Source organism: Callithrix jacchus, chromosome 6 (assembly GCF_049354715.1).
Source record: "Callithrix jacchus isolate 240 chromosome 6, calJac240_pri, whole genome shotgun sequence".
NCBI lineage: Eukaryota > Metazoa > Chordata > Mammalia > Primates > Cebidae > Callithrix > Callithrix jacchus.
Window position 1 is genome coordinate 97,816,085 of NC_133507.1, and position 21,590 is coordinate 97,837,674.

Genomic DNA, 21,590 nt, shown 5'->3' on the forward strand with positions numbered 1-21,590 from the left:
CAAGCATAAGATCTCTGTTCCTTTGGCTCTCTTCTGTTCTCTTAATATGTAGTACCATGCCACACCCACAGCAAACCACAGCAAAGGTGGAAATGATCCCTGAGAAAGGGCTCTACTAATGCATCCCCAGAAGCCAGAGCTCACATCAGTGATCCCTGGTGACAAAGTGCATCCACTTTTGGCTATTGCCTAATGCAGTTACCACTTACGCACCAGGTATCGGAGAATGATAGGGCATCAGGAAGTGTAAAACTGGGTCCCGCAGGGAGACCATGAACTAACTGATGGCTTAGTTGAAGAGCCAGACACGTGTGAGTGTGTGTGTGTGTGTGTGTGTGTGTGTGTGTGTGTATTTTTGAGATGGAGTCTCACTCTGTCACCCAGGCTAGAGTACGCTGACGCAATCTCAGCTCACTGCAACCTCTACCTCCCTGGTTCAAGCAATTCCCCTGCCTCAGCCTCTCAAGTAGCTGGGATTACAGGCCCATACCACCATGCCTGGCTAATTTTTTGTATTTTTAGTAGAGACAGGGTTTCACTATGTTGGCCAGATTGGTCTCTCCTGACCTCAGGCGATCCACCTGCCTCAGCCTCCCAAAGAGCTAGGATTACAGATGTGGGCCACCATTCCCGGCATATGTATATATAACATTTTCAGTAAGAGCAGCAACACCCACCTGAAAGTCCCTAAGCGTTAGCATTTGTCAGGAACTGTTCAGTCTTCACAATTATCCCACATAGTAGCTGCTTTCATTATCTTCATTTACAAAGAAAGAAACAGAGTCACAGAGGGATTTAATAATTTTCCCAAGTTCAAAGAGCTAGCAGGTGAAAGCCAGAATTTAAACCTCATATATGGCCTTGGAGTTCAAGTACTCAACCACAGAACAGTTATTCACTGGAATAGATAATCCTACGTGATAATCACATGCTGATGAAGGAAACTGTAGGGAAAAAGAGCTCAGTTTGCAGCCAGGATGTCAGGGATTCTGCATCCCTTATAAGTTCAAACATTGATTTTCCAAGGTGGAGGAAGGTGGGAGAATTTCCCAGTAGAAAGGAGTGGCTGCCTTCTCTTCTTTGCACAGAATTACTCTGTAACCACCAGTACATGTACAGGACCACAGACACTCTCCCTAACTCGTGCCTGTGGGCAGGCTCAGCCATTCCCTTTGTCCGGCTCAGCACAGCCCATGTCAGACTGTGAGACACCACAGTGTGCTGCTAGGGAACCCACACAAGAGACAGACTTCTTTAATAGCTTCTCCTAGAGGCTTGTTGTGCAAAGCACGGGTCACAGAATGGCAGCATTGAAACACCTGGGAACTTGTTAAAATTACTACATACATCTCAGGTCCTACCTCAGAATTACTGAATCAGAATCTGCATTTTAACAAGATCCCTTGGTGATTCAGTTCACATTAAAGTGTGAAAAGCTGTCTTATAGGACACCTCTCTGCTTAACCACCCTTGCCCCTGCCTGCTCCCAAGTGACAGTGACAGGCCTTCTCCACCTCCCTCAAGTATCCACCATCACATCAGGGCATATCAAGTTCAGGCCAAGGGAGAAGCAGGAATTCCTTCTCACTCCAGCCCATCTTCTGAGTCCTAGTTTCCTGTCATCTTACCCCAGCATCTATACAGGAGGTATACATGTGGATGTGAGTGGGCAAGGGTGCTTATTACATTAAAAGAGGCCTGGGAATTGAGTTGCGAAAACAGGTATAATTTTAGTAGATGTAGTGGGAAGAACAGGCAGGAAGGGCAAAGAGAATCACATGAAAGCCTTCCTGAATACCTTGCGAGAAGGTAGAATGTAAAGTGTAACCAAATCCAGGCAGAGGGCAGAAAGGCCATTGGAGTTTAGATCTGGACAGCCTCATGGGACCACAGACAGTCTCTGTCTCTCTGGAGAGTAGACCCATCTCTCAGAGCAGAGGCAGCTCTAAATAACAACTACCACGCCGCTTACTTAAACAACAAAATGTGAGAGGACAGAATGGAGAAAACAGAAAGCACGCAGTAGAAGTGGAGCCTGCTGAGATATTTCTGAAAGTTTGTTTGGAGTGCATTCCAGGTGCCGACAGGCGCTGAGGCTTAAATGGCAGTTGCTGCTCTGTGACAGACCTATGGGTTTTCAGCATCTGTGAAGATACAAATATCAACTCCCCTTAACTAAGTTACATCCGCAATAAACAAGGTCATAAATCAATAGATATTGCTGAAAGCCTGATTTTTAAGACAAGTTTCTCCTTTCACTGATATTTAGAGCCAAATTTCAGGGGGAAGAAATAGGGTAGTAAAATTTCTTGGCATTTTTAGATCACTTAAAGAGACTGTTATGCAGCAAAAATGAAGTATTGATAGTAAGGCAGATGTCTAATACTGAAAATCTCATGTTATTAAGCATTATAGATATTGATTAGCGAGTAAATTAAACATGCCCTATATACTGACATAGGGGTTTAATATTTACTACAAGTACTGTAGGATCATCATTACCTTCCTTCCCCAAGCTGGCTTTTAGTCACCGTCAGTTAGAATTGCATTTGGAAAACAGTGATAAGTACTCAGGTACTGAAAGGCACCCATAAAGTGTCAATAAACTGTATAAGTAAGAGGCTTTGCCACTCTGCAAGTGACAGAAAGACAGATGGCTTCCCATCAAAGAGTTTCTGAGACAAAGCTTTATATAAATAGGAGACTGGAATTGGACGGTAATAGAGAGATTCTGTCCTCAGTGGTCGGGATGTAAATTAATTTAGCCTGTCCAGTTTGTAGAGCTTCATCTGTTACATGAGGGGCCTGTAATGTGGCTGTCAAGATGTGCTGGGATGTTTACAACTTTATTTGTTACCCTAGCCTTATGCAGAAAGCAGTAGAATTCTAACAGCCTGAACCTTCAGAACCCAGAACCAGAACCCAGATCTACTTGATGTGAGGGTTATTACCATGGGGACGGCCAAGTGGTAACAAGGACAGGATATGAAAAGTCCTGTTATATCTATAGTGGAGGCTCATGATACCTGAGTTTGGTGTCATAGCTGAGTTTTGATGCAGATAGGCAATGGGCATCTGGTTGTTGACTTAGAATGGTGCCATCAGAGCCAGGAGAAACTGTAGCAGAAATCTCAGAGAGCTGCACCCTCTAAAAAGAGGACATGAAAGTCCATGGAAGTTAGAGTCTCCCTTGCTCAAGAGTGCATGCTTAGTGGCAGTGGGTAGCCCAGGATCCAGACCATTAGACTCACAGCCAGTTTGCATGCTCTGGAACCCTGTAGTTAGATGTGACTCTCTTTGTCCTTTTGTAGCATTAGAGTCAGGTTTTGATACTGATCTGATATTCTCACCAGTATGGCTAGATAAAATAAGACCACCATTGTGGTACTTTTGCCTAATAATGATGGCAGCTTGTAATAATTGAGCACCTGCTGTAGACCAGACACTGTGATGAGCTTCACAACTAGATCCTCATTTAGTCCTTGCAATAACCCTGTGAGATAAATAATAGTATCATGATTTTCTTTGAAAGTAAAAATGTGGCTGTAAGAGAATAAATAGTTTCCTCACAGCCACACAGTTAGTAAGAGGCAGAGCCAAGATTTGAGCCTATGATTTGTCTGACTCCAAAGTCTGCTTCTAACTATCATACCATACTATATGGACAATCCCCAGCTGAGGGTGGTTTGACAGGATTTTTCAACTTCATGAGGAAGGCAAAATACACATTCGGTAGACACTGTGCTATAAGCATGCATACAACCATTCTGATGGTCACTTTCAGCACAGTATTCAGTTAATTACATGACATATTCAACAGTTTATTATAAAATAGGCTTTGTGTTAGAGGATTTTGCCCAAGTGTAGGCTAATGTGAGTGTAGGCTGAGCTGAGCTGTGATGTTCTGTGGGAAATGTGTATTGAGTACATTTTCAGCTGACTTTCCAACTACCATGGGTTTATTGAATGTACCCCTGACATAAGGTGAAGAGCAGCTGTATTCCCACCTACCTCAGCATAAGGTTCTGTTGATATTTACTCTCCTCTGACCTAAGCCCTTGCTCAGAGCTGTCCTGCTTTTTCAGGAACACCAACTGAATACAAAATCAGCCTTGAAATGCCCTGGCTTGGGAGCTGTCATCCCTGGTCATCTCTGTCCTCGAAACACCTACAGCAGCAGCAGCGAACTGTCTCTTTCAAGCACCTGCAGCGAGTACTCCAGTGGCTCCTCCTACACGTGGCACGATGGGAAGAACCTCAGGAAAAGGGTGAGGCCTCCTTTCAAGGCACAAGGGCATCAAGCTGAACCAGAAAAGAATCCTCTTCTGATAGGATTTGGTCATGGAGGTAGAGGGAGGTTGGGAAGGTAAGAAGGAAAACAGCCGGGTACAGTGACTCATGCCTGTAATTCCAGCACTTCGAGAGGTCAAGGTGGGCGGATCATGAGGTAAAGAGATCAAGACCATCCTGGCCAACATGGTGAAACCCCGTCTCTACTGAGAAACCAAAAATTAGCTGGGTGTGGTGGTGTGCACCTGTAATCCCAGCTATCAGGAGGCTGAGGCAAGAGAATCACTTGAACCCGAGAGGCGGAGATTGCAGTGAGCTGAGATTGCACCACTGCACTCCAGCCTGGCAACAGAGTGAGACTCCGTCTCAAAAAAGAAAGAAAGAAAGAAAGAAACCACCGTTTGCTGAGTACCTGCTCATGTATTATAATGACCTCCTTTCATCAATGCCATAGCCTCATAAAACACTATTTGACTATAAATTGGAGGGCAGCATGATGAGATGACTGAGACCACAACTTCAGTGTAGGTAGGCATATTTCTACTTATATAGATACCAAGAGTTCCTTTACCAGGGTTTTAATTATTTATTTATTTATGAGACAAAGTCTCGCACTGTCTTCTGGGCTGGAGTGCAATGGCACGATCTTGGCTCACTGCAACCTCTGCCTCCCAGGTTGACATGATTCTCCTGCTTCAGCCTCCTGAGTAGGTGGGATTACTGGCCCATACCACTACACCCGGCTAATATTTTGCATTTTTAGTAGAGACAGGGTTTCACTATATTGGCCAGACTGGTCTCGAGCTCCTGACCTCATGATCCTTCCGCCTCAGCTCCCAAAGTGCTGGGATTACAGGCATGAGCCACTGCGCCCGGCCCACCGGGATTTTTAACAATTACTGCTACTAGATTGATCCCATCTGCACAGTGGGTTCACACAGCTGGAGATTCCTTCATGCTTTGAGTGGACTTCTCTGTACACTGATGTAAGGGAAATATTTGAAATAGCTGTTGTATCCATTCCCTAATGTTGGAGAAAAGGAAAGAGCACACAAGAATAGAAACCCCAGATCAGAATATTTGGAGGTCATTTTTCTACCATTTGTATAAATTTAGTTCATGGTTTTAGCAGTGTAGAAACCAAGAAAAATCCAGAACTCCCAGGAGATATTGATGAGGGAGTAGCTTTGTTGTCCTCTGAACAAGAACTCAGAAGAAGATTTCAAGTCTGCATTTAGGGTTTATTCCCTTGGACTCAGGCTTCCAATGCAAAGTACAGAGCCTGCCGCATTATCAAAATCGCTCCCTCTAAGGAGTTGTTAGGCGCTCTGAATAATGAGTGCTCAGGGCCTAGTTTGGAACAGACTGTAAAGATGGTCAGGGACGTTTCCTCGCTTTGTGAATATCACTGGCTCCCAGGGCCCCTCACTCTGCTCTTTTCACTCTTACACCTCTTTTTCTCTCTCCCTCTCAAAGCCTGTTCGCTTTCTTTCATTTTTTTGGCTGGAATTCTTCCAATTACAGTAGTTTTTAATGTCCTAAGTCAATCTCTCACCTGAATGAGCAGAAAGAAGCTTCTTAAGGCACTTCATGGACACTCAGGTGGCTCTTCTCTGGATCCTTAATAAGGCTCTGTCATGGCCACAGAGTACCAGTGCACCTATCACATCTCACAGTGAGCAGTCTTGTTTCTCAGGAACCTCGCAACCCAGACCCAGATTCATGAAGACATTTGAAATGTGTGTTACTTAAGAAGCTCCTGCAGTTCCTTACCTTGGGCTGGTACTTGCATAGTATTAACTTACATAATTAACTTGTATCATATGAATTTGAATATTAACTCATGTAATAATATGTGATTGATTGCACTTTTTGAGCTCACAAGTATGTTTTTTTAAACACCTGTGTAGAAACAAAAAGGAAGCCTGCATGAAATGCACTAGCCTGCCCTACAAAGGAACTCAGCTCTAATTGATGAGGAATTACCATATGCAGCACAGCCTTTTAAGGACTTCAGGAGCATTAGATTATGTAATGCTCCCAATCACCTATTAAGCAGGCTCTCCTATTCTCCCCATTTCACAGAAGAGGACACTGAGGTGCTAAGAAGTTAAGCGACTGGCCCAAGATCCCACAGGCAGTACATGGCAGAGCCTGGCAGTAGGTTCCAGAACCCACACTCTTAATTGTTCTGTTATACTGGCCTTGTTGAATCAGCCTCAAATGTGGAAAGGTTGCTTTCGTTATTGAGATCAATTTGTTCCCATTAAAACTAAGAACAGCCTTTAGAAAAAAGAAATTATAAGATTCTTGTCCAGGTAAGAAACAGGACTATGGGCATTAAACACAGGCCTGCACCTCAGCAGCAGCATCTTTTAGCCAACCACACTGCTTCCCGAAAGCAACTCTCTTCCAACTTCTGTAGCAAAGGAGGGATCTGCCTGTGGGAAATGCCAGCTCCTCCCCACCATCCCTCCCACAGGGCCTTCATGCCTCTCCCACCGCCAAGCTTCAAGATTGGTCCAGGCTTTTCTCCAGTAATTAAATGCTATAACTTCCTATGTAGGACTGAAGGTGAAAGGTAGCTAATCTCCTTGGGCAGAAAGCCTGGGCCCTGGGAGGTTTGCAGCTGCTGACTCGGAGACAAGTCACAGTGCGGCACAGGGCAGGCTCTAGAAAGGCAGAAAGGAGGCTGAACTTGCCTTCTTGGGGATCAGATAGATCCACGTTTTTCGAGCTTTTTTGGGGAACTTTGGCCTGGCTTCTCTTATTTATTGTCAACATGACTATCAGCATCATGGAAATTCTTAGAAACTCACACTGTGGCAGCTGCTCCCTGGTGTACCTGTAATACCCAGATTTGCTAATGGGATTTCTTCTGATTTCAAAAGGAGGACAGGGAAGAGGAACTGGGGCAGCATCACCAAATAGCATCTACTGCCAGCAATTTCTGACAGTGGAGAATTTTCTAAAGAAAATTTATAATTTGATTTAAGAATAAATACATGTGTGCATTGTTGATAACGAGAGTAATTTTCATGAAAATGTCTCCAATGTAAGCAAATGTTTACAGTGTACTAAAAAGCCCAGATTCAAATGGAAGTTTCTGACATTTTTTTTTTTCAACCTACACATAAGCATGTGGGGAAGGGAGGAGACTGATGTAGCCCAAACTGGTATAGAGTGTACTTCTGAAACCCAGATCCTTCTCTTGAAGCTCTTTACCATTAATCATATAGCTTTCTTAAGAAGTCACTAGGTCAGCCCCCTATACTCTGCAAGTACTGTTTAAGAAATGGTGTGGGTAACCTGTGATCTCTATTATGACACTGACTAAGGTAGAGGGGAGAAAAGGGGCTAAGCTTGACTTTAGTAGTATTGCATCGATTGGGAGTGCAGGCTCTGGAGCAAGACTGCCTGGGCTCATGTCCTCTCATGGCCACTTTTGAACTGAGTCGAAATTGACAGTGTTGTAGAAGGAGTCTGAGAAACCAGAATTCAAACCTTTGCTCCAGCTCTTTCCGTGTGATCTCTAACAGACCCATCAATGAGTCTTAGCTGCCTGTTCTGAAGATGGAGTGAAAGCACTCTGTAAGTGGCTGGTATGCAACAGGGGCTCAGTAAATGTTAGCACCATTTTTTTTTTGTCCTTCCATTTCTTATTACCAATACTATGAAAAAATATGAATATGTAGAGCACAGTCTTTTCTCTATGTCATTTCCCATACACTTTTCCAAAGCTGAGGCTGGCATTTGGGAAGAGTGACTGGCAGGAAATTGACCCTTATAAATTTGGTAGGTGAATAATTATTATAAGGTTCTAATAGCAAATGCCCAGCTGCTGTGTGTGTGTGTGTGTGTGTGTGTGTGTGTGTGTATGTGTGGTAACTTAAGAAAATCTTCATAGATACCCATTGCCTACCAAATAAAGTTATGCAGTCATAAAACTATCAAATGTGAGCATAAAGATATGGACCAATTTACTTTTCCAGCTTTACCCTCTGTACCTCTTGTAGACACTCAACAATAAGGCCATATCATCTTCTAGTCATCACCTCAATGTACCTTGAATGTCCCTTCTGGATTAGGTCTTTGCCCATCCCATTTCTCCCACCTGGAAATCATTTTTCCCACTTTAACCTAAGGCACACCTGTCTGTCTTTCAAGAACTAGGTAAGTTTAAAAGAAAAAATTTATATACCTTTTCTATATGCCTTTCTCCAAATAGACCTGTCTGTGGCCTCCCTCCTCTGAATCTCCAGAGTATCTACAACATTTCACTTCTTGTTTTCTCCCTTGACGTACAGTTAGTTATGACCAGTTTCCTCTCCCCTACTGGGATCTGTGCTCCATGAAGACGGGGTCTTTACCTTCTATTTCCTTAGTTCACTGTGCTGCTTAGCACAGGACCTGGCAAAAACAATGTTTGCTGTACAGTTTGTGAATAAATTAATTAACTAATTAATGTAGGCATTTATATGTGAATACTTATCAACCACTAGTATAAATGAAGTCCCATAATGGACTTTTCCTTTTATATATTTGTGATCTACGTGGTTCAATCATTTCTGATGTCTACTTTTCTTTCCTAGCAATCATCACAAAACTGGGATAAAAGGCTAAGTATTGATTCTTCGCTCCCAAGTGGCTTTGCTAGTCCTACAAATGAACTACCTCCAACTCGTATCAAGGAAAGCCACATTTTGGAAGGGCTAAGAAAGTTACAGAAGCGAAAAGTGTTACTTGAACCCCCATCATTGATAACCAAATGGGGTTATAAAGATTGCATGAACTCAAATGAAGGAATCTATTCTCCAGGAATTAAAAGTAGCAGCGTCAAGGAGTATCCCCCCTGCAAAGCAGCTGACCTGGGGAGCCCCTGCAAGGAGCCCCACAAGACATTTGTTTATGATCTAGATTCCCACGATGATGCAGGCGATGACTCCACCTTAGCGCTGCTCCAAGCGGTTCCAAACCAGAGCTACAGGCCACATGCCAGAAAATTAACCCACAGTGTTTCTGACAGTCTGTTTGGCTGGGAGATGAATAGAAAACACTTTCTGGAAGGCACAACCTCAGTTTATCCCAGGGAAAGACCTGAAAAGCTGACAAGTTGTGCCAGCAGCTGTCCCTTGGAAAGCAAGCTGTGCCCAAGTGTGCAGGCGCCTCAGGTACAGAGGGAACCACAAGGCCAAGGCCACAGCCGTGTGGCTCTCCACCTCCAGCTTTCAGACACTGATGATAATGAAACGCTCGATGAGCTGCACATAGAGAGCAGCGATGAGAAAAGTCCTTCAGACGTGTCATTGGCTGCTGACACTGATAAGTCCGTGGAGAACCTGGATGTCCTTGTGGGGTTTGGAAAGTCTCTATTTGAGTCTCCTGATGAGGAGGAAAAACAAGTGCCCATCGCTTCAGAGACTAGACCAAAGACGTTTAGTTTCATTAAGCAGCAAAGAGTTGTAAAAAGGACTTCCTCAGAAGAATGTGTTACTGTGATATTTGATGCGGAAGATGGTGAGCCCATTGAATTTAGCTCTCACCAGACTGGACTTGTCACTGTTACCAGAAATGAAATTTCTATCAATTCGGCTCCTACTGGACCCAAGGCAGAACATACTGAACTTTTACCTCAGGGAATTGCTTGTTTACAGCCAGGAGCTGCTGCAAGAGACTATACTTTCTTTAAAAGGTCTGAAGAAGACACTGAGAAAAACATTCCAAAAGATAATGTAGATAATGTTCCCAAGGTGTCCACTGAATCTTTCAGCTCCAGGACAGTGACACAAAATTCTCAGCAGCAAAAGCTGGTCAAACCAATGCACACTGTATCATGCCAGAGTAACTCCAGGTCTTCGGCTCCCGTGGGCATCTATCAAAAGCAAAATCTGACAAAAATACCTGCCAGAGGCAAGTCTTCACCTCAGAAGTCAAAATTAATGGAGGCCGAGGCCACTGCACTACTCCCCTCATCTGGCCTGGTGACTCTTGAAAAACCACCAGCCTTAGCACCTGGGAAACTCACACGGTTCATGAAGACTGAGACCCCAGGGCCCCTCTTTGAATTACGACCAGATCCACACATTCCAAAACATCCTGCCCAACTTCCGCACAGCTCCAGAATGCCCAGCAGGAGGGACTGGGTCCAGTACCCCAAGAGTCAGACTCCAGGGTCGCTGTCAAGGCCTGACATTGACTCTAATGACAGTGGAGAGCCCCCGACGAGGGATGAGCACTGTGGCTCTGGGCTGGAGGCAGGGGCGAAATCCCCTTCTCCTCCGCCCCCTCCAGGCAGGTCCATCTCACTGCTATCCAGGCCCAGCTGTGACTATTCACTAGCACCTTCATCCACCAAGTCTGAAACCAGGCTCCCCAGTGAAATAGCAAGGACCTCATTCAAATCCCCTCTGCTGAAAGGAACCTCTGCTCCAGTTATTTCATCTAATCAGGCCACAACAGAAGTGCAGAGGAAGAAACCGTCTGTGGCCTTCAAAAAACCTGTCTTCACTCACCCTATGCCCTCCCCAGAAGCAGTAATTCAAACCAGATGCCCTGCTCATGCCCCCTCCAGCCCCTTCACCGTAATGGCCCTGGGGCTTCCAAAAGTCTCTCCGAAGAGAGGTGTCCCCAAAACCTCTCCTCGTCAAACACTTGGGGCCCCACAGATGGATGCAGGATTACAGACTTCCAGGAATTCTCCTTCAACCCATGAGCCACTGGAAATAACGCCCTCCAAAAGTGTATCTCCAGTGAGAAAAGGACAATTGAATGACAGAGCCTCTACATCCCCCAAGCCTTCCTACTTAGGGGTAAATGAGTCACCATCATCTCAGGTCAGCAGTCCCTCATCATTGTCATCACCCTCCAAAAGCCATAACAGCTCTCATGGTTGTCAAAGTGCTCATGAAAAAGGACTGAAAACTCGCCTTCCAGTGGGACTCAAAGTTCTCATCAAGTCTCCCCAGCTGCTCAGGAAAAGTTCCACTGTGCCAGGGAAACATGAAAAAGATAGTTTAAATGAGGCCTCCAAAAGTTCTGTGGCTGTGAACAAGTCTAAGCCAGGGGACTCCAAGAGTCCAGCAAGCGTGGCAGCCACAGCTGGCGAAAGAAATGTGACCATACTGGACTCACAAGTGCAGGACAGTTTAGCTGAGAAGCTTCCCCTGGAAACAGCACTGCAAGAGTCATTGGAAAGTAGCATCCCTGGGAGTGATGGAAGGGACGGGATAGATAATCGATCCATGAAAAGATCCCTTTCCTCCAGCAAACCACACCTAAAACCAGCTCTAGGCATGAATGGCGCCAAGGCCCGTAGCCAGAGCTTCAGCACACACTCAGGAGACAAGCCTTCCACGCCCCCCATGGAAGGGCCAGGCAAAATTCGAACTCAGATCATTACCAATACTGCTGAGAGAGGCAATTCTCTTACCCGGCAGAACTCTTCCACAGAAAGCTCTCCCAACAAGATCGCTTCTGCTCCCATGTCGGAGAGTCTCCCCAGTGCTGGGAAGCCCTTGGGGCACCCCTCCTCCAGGCAGGGCTCCTTGGGGAGCTCCAGCAGCTCCACCAGTCAGCATGGGAGCCCAAGCAAGTTGCCTCTGAGGGTCCCTCCAAAGGCTGAAGGACTCCTCAACCCACTTGAAAAGGAAGATCAGCAGGCCTACGCCCAAGGAGAGTGCCCCAGTGTGGCTGTACTTGGGGAACCAGACGGTGATTGCCACAGGTGCCCACCCACCCAAACAGGCTTTCCTGAAGCCCTGCAGAGCCCAGGGAGGACTCAGCATCCAAATACTTTTGAAACAAGCAGTATATCCAAGCTAGAAACTTCTGGAAGGCATCCAGATGCCTCTGCAACCGTGACTGATGCTGTGAGTTCAGAAGCCCCCCTCTCACCCACAATCGAAGAAAAGGTCATGTTGTGCATTCAGGAAAATGTGGAAAAGGGCCAAGTACAAACAAAGCCCACCTCTGTGGAAGCGAAGCAGAAGCCTGGGCCTTCTTTTGCCAGCTGGTTTGGTTTTCGGAAGAGTAGACTTCCAGCTCTCAGTAGCAGGAAAATGGATGTCTCCAAAACCAAAGTGGAAAAGAAAGATGCAAAAGTCTTGGGCTTTGGAAACAAACAACTAAAACCAGAAAGAAAAAAAGAGAAAAAGAAGCCTGAACTACCGTGTGAGATAGAAAACGAGCTTATCAAGGACCCCAAGTCAGCAGACAATCCAGTCGGCGGTTTACAAAGCAAAAGTAATCGGAAAACACCACAGGACATTTACAACCAACTGAAGTTTGAACCAAGGAAGAGACACAGCCCTGTTACATGTTCAACAAAAGACACCTTCATGACGGAACTCTTGAACAGGTAACTCACTGGGAAAGCAGGTAGCAATGTAGAGGGGTCCCTCCACCACCTTAAAGGGAGTTGTTTGCTTCCTGTGCGTTAAATGCCAGTCAAGTGTGTTTTTCATACAAGCAGAAACGAATAGTAGCAGTCTGTTATACATTAGCCAGAATTTAAACAATGAAATAAAAGTTAGCAATAAAATGATAATTTAGTCCATGTTACTTTGTTAACCAAACCAATGGTCTTTGAAATTAAAGAATGGTAAGTTTTATTAGGGTTGATAGAAATTCAACCTACACTAGGAACTGTGAATGTACCCAGATGGCATGAAATGGAAGAAAATTACACATACGTTTTAAAGCATGTGGTTTTCATTGATTATACCTAGCAAACATATACTTGGAAACGTTCCGGAAATAATTATACTTCTTACCCTCCTAAGCTAAAAATATATTTAGTAATCACTCCTCAGTGGTTTTTATTTTGCCCCTCTCCACAAGTAATTATAAAAATAAAAAATACATCATTATATTGTCAAATCTAAATTGACACACTACTAGAATATTTGAAGATTTGATCAAGGCCTGTGACAAACAGTTATCCTTCAAAGGTTTAAAGACAAAGAGCTACAAGGAGTTTACTTTAAATATTAAAAGATTGGGAAAAGGAGAGTTGTTGAAGAAGAGCAAGGTAACTTATCAAAGGAATCGCTTTCTACCTGCAGAGTTGATAAGAAAGCAGCTCCACAGACAGAAAGTGGATCAAGTAATGCTTCCTGCAGGAATGTGTTAAAGGGCAGTTCTCAGGGTTCCTGTCTCACCAGCAGCTCTATCAACACTCAAGGAAATCACAAGAAAAACATGAAAATCAAAGCTGATATGGAAGTATCAGAAGATTCCCTGGTAAGTGCTCCACCATCCTGGTACCAAGTGCTACAATCTGAGATGTTCTGGCTGAGCTCTTTCTACTGTTTGCTAATGAAAATGTATGGGTAAGAGATTGTAGTGGGGGAAAGAAAAGGTCAGTGAAAAGGGTTTTCTAAAAAGAGAGAGAAATCCTGGTGACAACTGCAGCAGAGAGCTAGCAGCTGGACCTTGAGTGGGCCTGGCTCTCAGAAATGCCACTTTTCCCAGCTGTTTTCAGAACGATGAGGATAATCGCAATGAGTCCAGACAAATGATGCTACCGGCATCATTTCACATTATACCATTGGGCTGGAAATTTGCTTCGATGATTATTTCTAATATCACCAGCAACCAAAAAGGAATGAATGTGATTTTAAAAATAAAAGTGCTAGACAATTTAAGAGAGTATTGCCTATTTGGATGATTTGATTTAAGCATTGTTCATGTTTTATGGAAGTTGTATGTACCAATTCATGCAACTTAGACAGAGGCTGTTAAGGCTAAGAAATCTTTTTTGGAACTTGGCTTTCTATTATTTAGCCTATTGTGAGGGTCGGAACTCAGGGAATAGACTTCTTTTTAAAAATTAAAAAATAAATGAAGGAGTATTTTTATATTTTCCTGGGGTGTACTAGTTTCAGTTAATATTTTTGTTTTAAAATTACCTTAAATTACACTTATTCTCCTTACATTCCTTATGTACTTGTGTAAATGATTTGATAGTATTCATTGTTCCTTTCGGTAAGTTTCAGAGCAGCTAAACGCAAAAAAAAAAAAAAATCTCTTTACGGAATTACTATATCCATATCTTTTTGTACTCTCATAAAGAGATTATAAAAATATAGTACATGCTACCATTTTCTGAGGGAAAACTTTAAATATGAGGTAATGATGCATTATTTTCTGGAGTCATTCGAGAGAAGAGGAGATTTTAAAGTAACCATAGTTGACATTATTACTTATTAATTATTAGCTAAAATTGCTTTTTGAGGTTTAGAGTTCCTTCAAGTTTTGTATACTTTAATTTGAAAGAAATGGATGATTAAATTTTTTTTATTAAAATAGCTCTTGACTCTACAGAGCCATAAGGTCTTTTTTTAATAAACTCTCCAAAATTATATGCAGATTATGTTCATTGCAAACTTTTTTTTTGTCTTTCCCCCACACCATTTCTTCTCTTGGCTTCCATGATATCATCCCTTCTTTGAAAACATAGATGTCCCCTGCATTATAAAACCACAAATTATAAGCATATCTAAGGCTGCCCTTGTAGTGTCACTGAAAGGAAGGGGAGAGAATGAATGTGTGAAAATGTGCAATATGCTGGAAATTCAATCCAGCTGATGGAAAACTTTGATAGCCTGGCAGAGCCCCTTATCAGAGGCACTCAGTTTAACTATGCCCCATTTAATATGGTCCTGACAGCTTAGGGTATATCTTCACTGTACAGAAGGACCAAAAAAAACAAAAAGACTCTGCATTTGGCTTCCACAATTTCGTTTTTATTTTCTTATTACTTCCTAATGCTAAAGTTATTTGCCATGCTTTTCCTTTCTCATCTGCAGCCTTTCACAGGGTCCTTTGGTCTTTCCAGAATATCTGCAAGAAACACTCTTATTATTTTCTGTGAAGTACAAAAATTCCCTAATGATCCCACATATACATAATCAATAAATATATGGTAATTTTTCTAGTTAGCTCCAAGACAAATTAGTCATGCTGAGAAAGAAGCTTTTCCATACAGAGAAATGTTATTAACCTGGATAGTTGACCAACTAGTCATTTTTTAAATCTAAAATGCAATGCTTTTTGTTTCATCTCTATAATCATCAGCATGGATTGGGCTAAAATTACTAATTTCAGAAAGAACATTGCTATAGACTCCTTTGGGACTAGTACAAAAATAGGAGTGAAAACTCATTTATTATGTGTTATTGGCCCATGTAGGAAGGAGATTAAATGCAAAACGAAATGTATTGTAACACCACAGCACATTGATGTGAATACCCATGAACCTTTTAAAATTCAGAGTTGAAGGGAATTTCCCCCTACTAGGGCTCAAGGTATATGTGCTGTCTGCTTATTTTAAAGTGTGTTGCAAAGAATTTTTTTCATGGTAATTATTTTGGTTGAAAACAATGTCTATATGCAATGCATTACATGTTACGCTTTTATCTGAATAAAACCACTGTTCAAAAACCTGATGCCATACTATACCACCATCTCTTGTTCTTTGCAAACTAAGATTATATATAGTTATGAGAGTCCTAAGGCATTTTTAGTATTCAAATATATAGTGATAGCAGAGATTATTTTCATACATATAACAAATCCACACGTGTAGCAAACCTCCACTTAGTTCACTAGTAACTACATATTCATTTTTCATATTGCTAGAAACATTCTAAAATATGTTTAAAAGTCCCATTAATGTTTTGCTGAATTTCTCATTTCAGAGCCTTAGAGGCTTATATTCCCATTTCTGCCATCATTTATAGACCACTTAGCTCTAATTTTGTGTAATTTAGACAAGGGCCATGTTACTTGGTACTTTTATTTAAATTATGTAAAATCATTATAAAATAGGGAACAGGTATCTCGGAAAGATTGCTTGGTATTAAGGAACAAGTCAGAAAGAGGTACACTATGCTTACTCCATGTCGTAAGCTCTTTCTTCCTGTGGATGTAGATAATTTTCTGACATGAAAAGTTTCAAAGAAAGACATCTCTAGGCTCCTATTTAACTATCACTGGACAAAAATAAAAATCATTAACAAAATTAATGAGATCATATACCTTCATCATGAACCATTTTAATATGACCATTTTAGTATGGGTATTTTAATTTAAATTATGGGTATTCTCCTCACCCAGTGTCACATAGTCTAAAAAAAAGATCATGTCTGCTAATAAAAAAGCATCAAATACTATCCCATTAAAATGGTACTGTGCTGATAAAACGGCAAAAAATAGTACAATAATTACACAAATTGTTATCATCTTATTAAGTTCCATGAAATGTTATAATTTTAACATCCTTAATTGAACAGTTCTGTTCTAAATGGTATTTTGATGCTAATAAGAAGCACGCATATTTTGCCCTCCGCCTGCAAAGTTTCTAAATGATTAATTTTTCCAAAGGTTATGCCTTCCAGGAGTTTTCTCTCCCAGGATTATTTCCTGTTTCACTTAGATTCATTACGTTCTTTTCCTGTTCAAATGAGCTTTGACATCAAAATGTTGGTTTCTTGGGAAGCCGTTAGTGTTAGGGTGATTCAGAGAAGGAATATGTATAGAACTCCAAATGAAGGATGTTTTAAAAATTAGGCTTAATGATGAAATTATATCAATGGTGAATTATTTTCTCCCCTTTTCCTCCTGTATCTCTTGTGAGTACATTTATTCCTGTCCTTCCTAGGACGAGGGGTTAATAAAATAGGGGTGCAGTGATATTTAATTGTCGCCTGTTATAGACTGGTGTTTGGAGTAGTTCCCAACTAGAACTGCAGAGCCCCAAAAGATGGACAAGAGTTAGGGATGAATCATTAGAAGACACCCAAAGCACTGACCACTAACTTAAACCAAAAACAGCCCATAATTGCTGCTTGTGAGTAAGCTTCTACTTTTTATCAAATGGGACGTAACTGACATGAACTTGTTTCTGTTCCTGGGGCAGCAGGAATTACTGAGACATTTCTAAATTTCTAACCACTGGTTTTTTCTGAGCCAAATGTTTGCCAGACTTCTTGTATTTTTGTCCACTCCCATTCTTTGCAGTGCTTTCCCACATGGAGACTTTCCCACTTGTGCCTATTTTTGGCAAATTCTTTTTTTTTTTTTTTTTTTTTTTTTGAGACGGAGTTTCGCTCTTGTTACCCAGGCTGGAGTGCAATGGCGCGATCTCGGCTCACTGCAACCTCCGCCTCCTGGGTTCAGGCAATTCTCCTGCCTCAGCCTCCTGAGTAGCTGGGATTACAGGCACGCGCCACCATGCCCAGCTAATTTTTTGTGTTTTAGTAGAGACGGGGTTTTACCATGTTGACCAGGTTGGTCTCGATCTCTCGACCTTGTGATCCACCCGCCTCGGCCTCCCAAAGTGCTGGGATTACAGGCTTAAGCCACCGCACCCGGCCCCTATTTTTGGCAAATTCTTGACCTGGCAAATTCCTCCCCCTACTCCCAGGAAAGCTCCCACAACTTTCCACCAACATCCAGCTCCTATGGGATCAAAAATGAAAATTAACTTAAATTTTATCCTATGAAAAATATAATTAGCAAGGGGAATCTGCTGCCAAAATAAATTATGTCCTTCATTTGCATAGGCAAATGGATTTTTTTTAATTACTCACCACTTTGCATTGAAATCTATTTGTATGGATAATTAGAACTGACAAGTATGTCACTCTGAAGCACTCCCCCGCTTTCCATTTGCTTGCTGCTTCTTCATCCATCCCCTTCAAGTTCACAATTCCCCCCACCACCATGAGTCGTCTGCCCCTCGTGGGTCATCCAGCCCAGGAGAGCTGAAAGAGCCAGGGGCCTTGTTCACCATCCCAGTTCCTCTTATAAGTCCCAAGAGACCACGTTTAGCATTTGCTGTTAAGCACATAAAGCCTTGGAAAAGTTCTGGCAAGGAGCTGACAGGTAGAACTGGGAAGTAGCTTTTGTTTTCTTTCTTAAATACAATAATTAGAGGAAGGAGGTGGAGAAGGGCCACAGAAGGGGTAGGGAACATTTTGGAAGGGGAGCAGAAAATTACACACACACACACACACACACAGAGAAAATGTTTACTACTCTTAAAATATAGTTTGTGGATACTTGGAATATTGCCTTCAAATCTAACTGGTAGACACTAAGAAAGTCAGACTAGTTTTTTTGAAGGTCCGGAAAGGAGAGCTGGAACAGGACAGGACACTCTGAAAAATTGAATTATGGCAATAGATAGGAATCAGGAGTGCCTATTCGACAATGGAAATTCTGTGTGACTTTGAATAGATTATTAACCTTCTCTGGGGAGCCTCTTTTCCTTTATCTGTAAATAAAAACTTTGTTCTAATGATTCAATTCTTTTGTTTAGAATTTCACAGGCTGACAGAGATGATGATTTTTATTCACAGTCCAACAGGTTTCGAGGACTGCAAGTTTAAAATGTATAAATTTAGAAAAACCCAAAGGAAATACTATTTTACATTAACACATGGGGAAATATGGAACATATTGCCATAAGAGGTGGTATGAAATTGAAAATATGATTTCCTTGTTGTTTCTATAAAGAAGGAGAAAAGGCTCCTAATAGATTATTAATGGAAACTAAGGTGTCTTGGGGCCTTTGGGTCACCTTGTCACAAACAGATCCCTGAGGGAAGAGAATCTTGGAAGGCAAATAAGTAGTACTTTGGTCTTTCTCACACTCAGAGTGAGAGTGAGGTTCCTCTCTGCCATCTGTAAATATATACTGCTAGGAACACAGTCAGTTAATGAAGCCCTTTTTTCCTGCTTTCTTTCATTCTCTGACTTTCTTCCTGTGGAGTTTGTAAACGACAGGGAAATGCCCACAGATTAGACAGCTGAAGGGGAAAGAAAGTGATGAAGCATGGCCTCCTGATACTGAACCTTAACGATCTCTCCTTGCCAGGGTTGAGTAGCCGTCTCCATACTCACTCGAGTTTGCCATCTCTGGCTATCAGCATGGCACAGATTAAGCACCAATTACATTCTAATATTGAAACTACAGTCATAAAATGTAAATAATTGGTCTTATTCCATTAAGTATGAAAAATAGGAGGCAAAAGCAGAAAGCTAAATCCAGCTCAAGGTCAGTATGCAGCCATATGACTTTCACATTGTGAGTATAAAATAATTTATTGGCATTCAACTAAGTAAGCCCTGTAGCAAATCCACTGACAATCTCTAATGTATGTGCCTAAGGAGGACACCCATTGCATTGCACATTATTATCATTGGCTGCTAGGTGACTGGCTACATAGGGTCATTCCCCCACATTGTCTTGATATTCAGGCCAAGTCTACACAGGCATATTCAAGTGGAAATTTGAGAATAACAAAGGTCCTCCCGGTAAACACAAATCTGGAGTCAGATTTGCTGTGTTTAAATCCCAGCACTACCACTTGGACAATTACCTTCTCTGTTGCTCTGGGATGCGTCCCTATCTCTAAAATAAAGCTAACCATAGTAGCTGCTTCATAGCACTGTTGTAAGGATTGTTAAGATCTTACGTGCTAACAGCACCTGCCACACGGTATGTAGGTGTTCACTGTTTTTATCGTGGTTGGTATTGCTGATGATGCTCCTACTTCTCTTGTTACTGGATTGGGAAGCAGGGGACCTGGGCTTTCATGCCAGTGTTGCCACTTACTACATTCGTGCCAACTTTAAGGAAACTTCCTGGACACCATCTGTAAAATACTGAGACTTCATTAAATTCTGTGTCGGTTCCATTTGATGCTGCCCAATCAAGTGCCTGGACCTTCCAACTGAAATATAAGGGGGAATGTTTTTGGCTTGAAAAGAATCTAGATAAATGACTCACGGCTCTAGTTCACTGATCATACATACATCATTGTCATCTCCTTTCATTATGGAAAGAATTTTTTAAAAATCATCTTTTTAGTTACATTCCAGGAAAAAGCCAGGAGATCTAAGTATATTTAAAGTATATATTTTTATTCTTATTAAAATCACTTGTAGTAGATGTCACTGACTCTGGAGGAATTATACCTCCTTAGACTTTAATTTTTCCTAACTGCCCTATGTTGCTGATTTTATCAGGTATTAACAAGCAAAGCTGTTATTTCTAAAATTTTGTGTGGAATTAGATACCCTGTAAATTCTCTCCTTCAGAGATTAGGTATTATGTCTGAAAATATGCTCTTATTAATTAAAACTTGTAACAAAGCCAAATGATGGCGTGGAGAAAAGTGGAATGAAAAATATATATGTATATTTATGTGCACATACTCACACATATATATACATGCAAACACACACATATGCCTACATATTTGTTATGGAATGTATCATTACTCTGAGGATTGCAAAAGTATCTATTTAAAAAAACAAATAAGAACTTGCAGCATTTTCTTCTTCCTGCAGATAAAAGAGGGAAATGAAAACTTGCAAGAGGATGAAGAAGATGCAGTTGCAGATTCTGTATTTCAGAGCCACATCATAGGTAAAAATTCACATCTTCATACAGCTTTTACTGAGACTTTTTCTACATGTATCCTTCTTTCAGATATGGTACATTCCTAGAGACCATGTCTCACACCTTTCTCTATCAAGACTGAGTCTTAACTATTCATACATGGTTGCCATTATCTCCTTAGAAATTGGACACTACCATAAACTAAGTGGGTCAAAGCAGCACCTATGAGGAAAACATAGGTATTTGCAAAGGAATGCAAAGCAAACTGATGAGAAGTGAGTACTTGTCAATATGAAATGAAAGTGATACTGAGTAATCCAGTTGCTATAATTGTCTCAAGAACACCTAGTGCAAATACATATCTATTGTTTAGAGGTGTGGGTGGTGGCTTTCTTAAATGAAATATTTTATAAATTAAATGTTTTACACATAGTACCAAATATAGAATAAAAGAATATGGCTTGCCAAAACTCTCAACTCACTTTTTTCATCATTTCTGTTAAAACTCAGAATATAGATAGTCCTGTCTCGGAAATAAGTTCAGCTTGTCAGCATGTCTTAAAATTGTGCATAGCACTGAAGGAACTCAAGTTCCCAGCACACAGGAACTTTTCTGACCTCTTTTCAGCAGCTGGGAGGTAACCAGTGATGGAGGAGTTGCCTTTGATTACCACCCTCCTCAAGAGATAGAAGCAGTGACACCTTTAACTGCTCCAGGCCACCTTGGACACTTGAAGAATTGGTTGTCCGTCAGGCACTAAATATAGCCATGAATGTGAGCATGCTGATTATTTAGCTTTACACAAGGCATGGAGGCATCATGGAATCATTTCTGCAAGTCACATATGGGTGTAGGAGATAGTACTGAATACCATGTTCCAGGGCATGA

The 21,590-nt window shown here is 41.8% G+C and overlaps 1 protein-coding gene across 8 annotated transcripts in view; it reads left to right on the plus strand.

Moving 5' to 3' along the window:
• The window catches only part of NCKAP5 (NCK associated protein 5), a 1,002,432-nt gene that overhangs the window by 877,089 nt on the left and 103,753 nt on the right, over positions 1-21,590 (plus strand). For all 8 annotated transcript variants that reach the window (XM_035305069.3, XM_078327941.1, XM_035305072.3 and 5 more), the window contains 4 exons: positions 4,086-4,268; positions 8,883-12,646; positions 13,353-13,530; positions 20,650-20,728. In XM_035305069.3, coding sequence (XP_035160960.3) covers positions 4,086-4,268; positions 8,883-12,646; positions 13,353-13,530; positions 20,650-20,728 — 4,204 coding nt within the window. The remainder of the gene's footprint in view (positions 1-4,085; positions 4,269-8,882; positions 12,647-13,352; positions 13,531-20,649; positions 20,729-21,590) is intronic.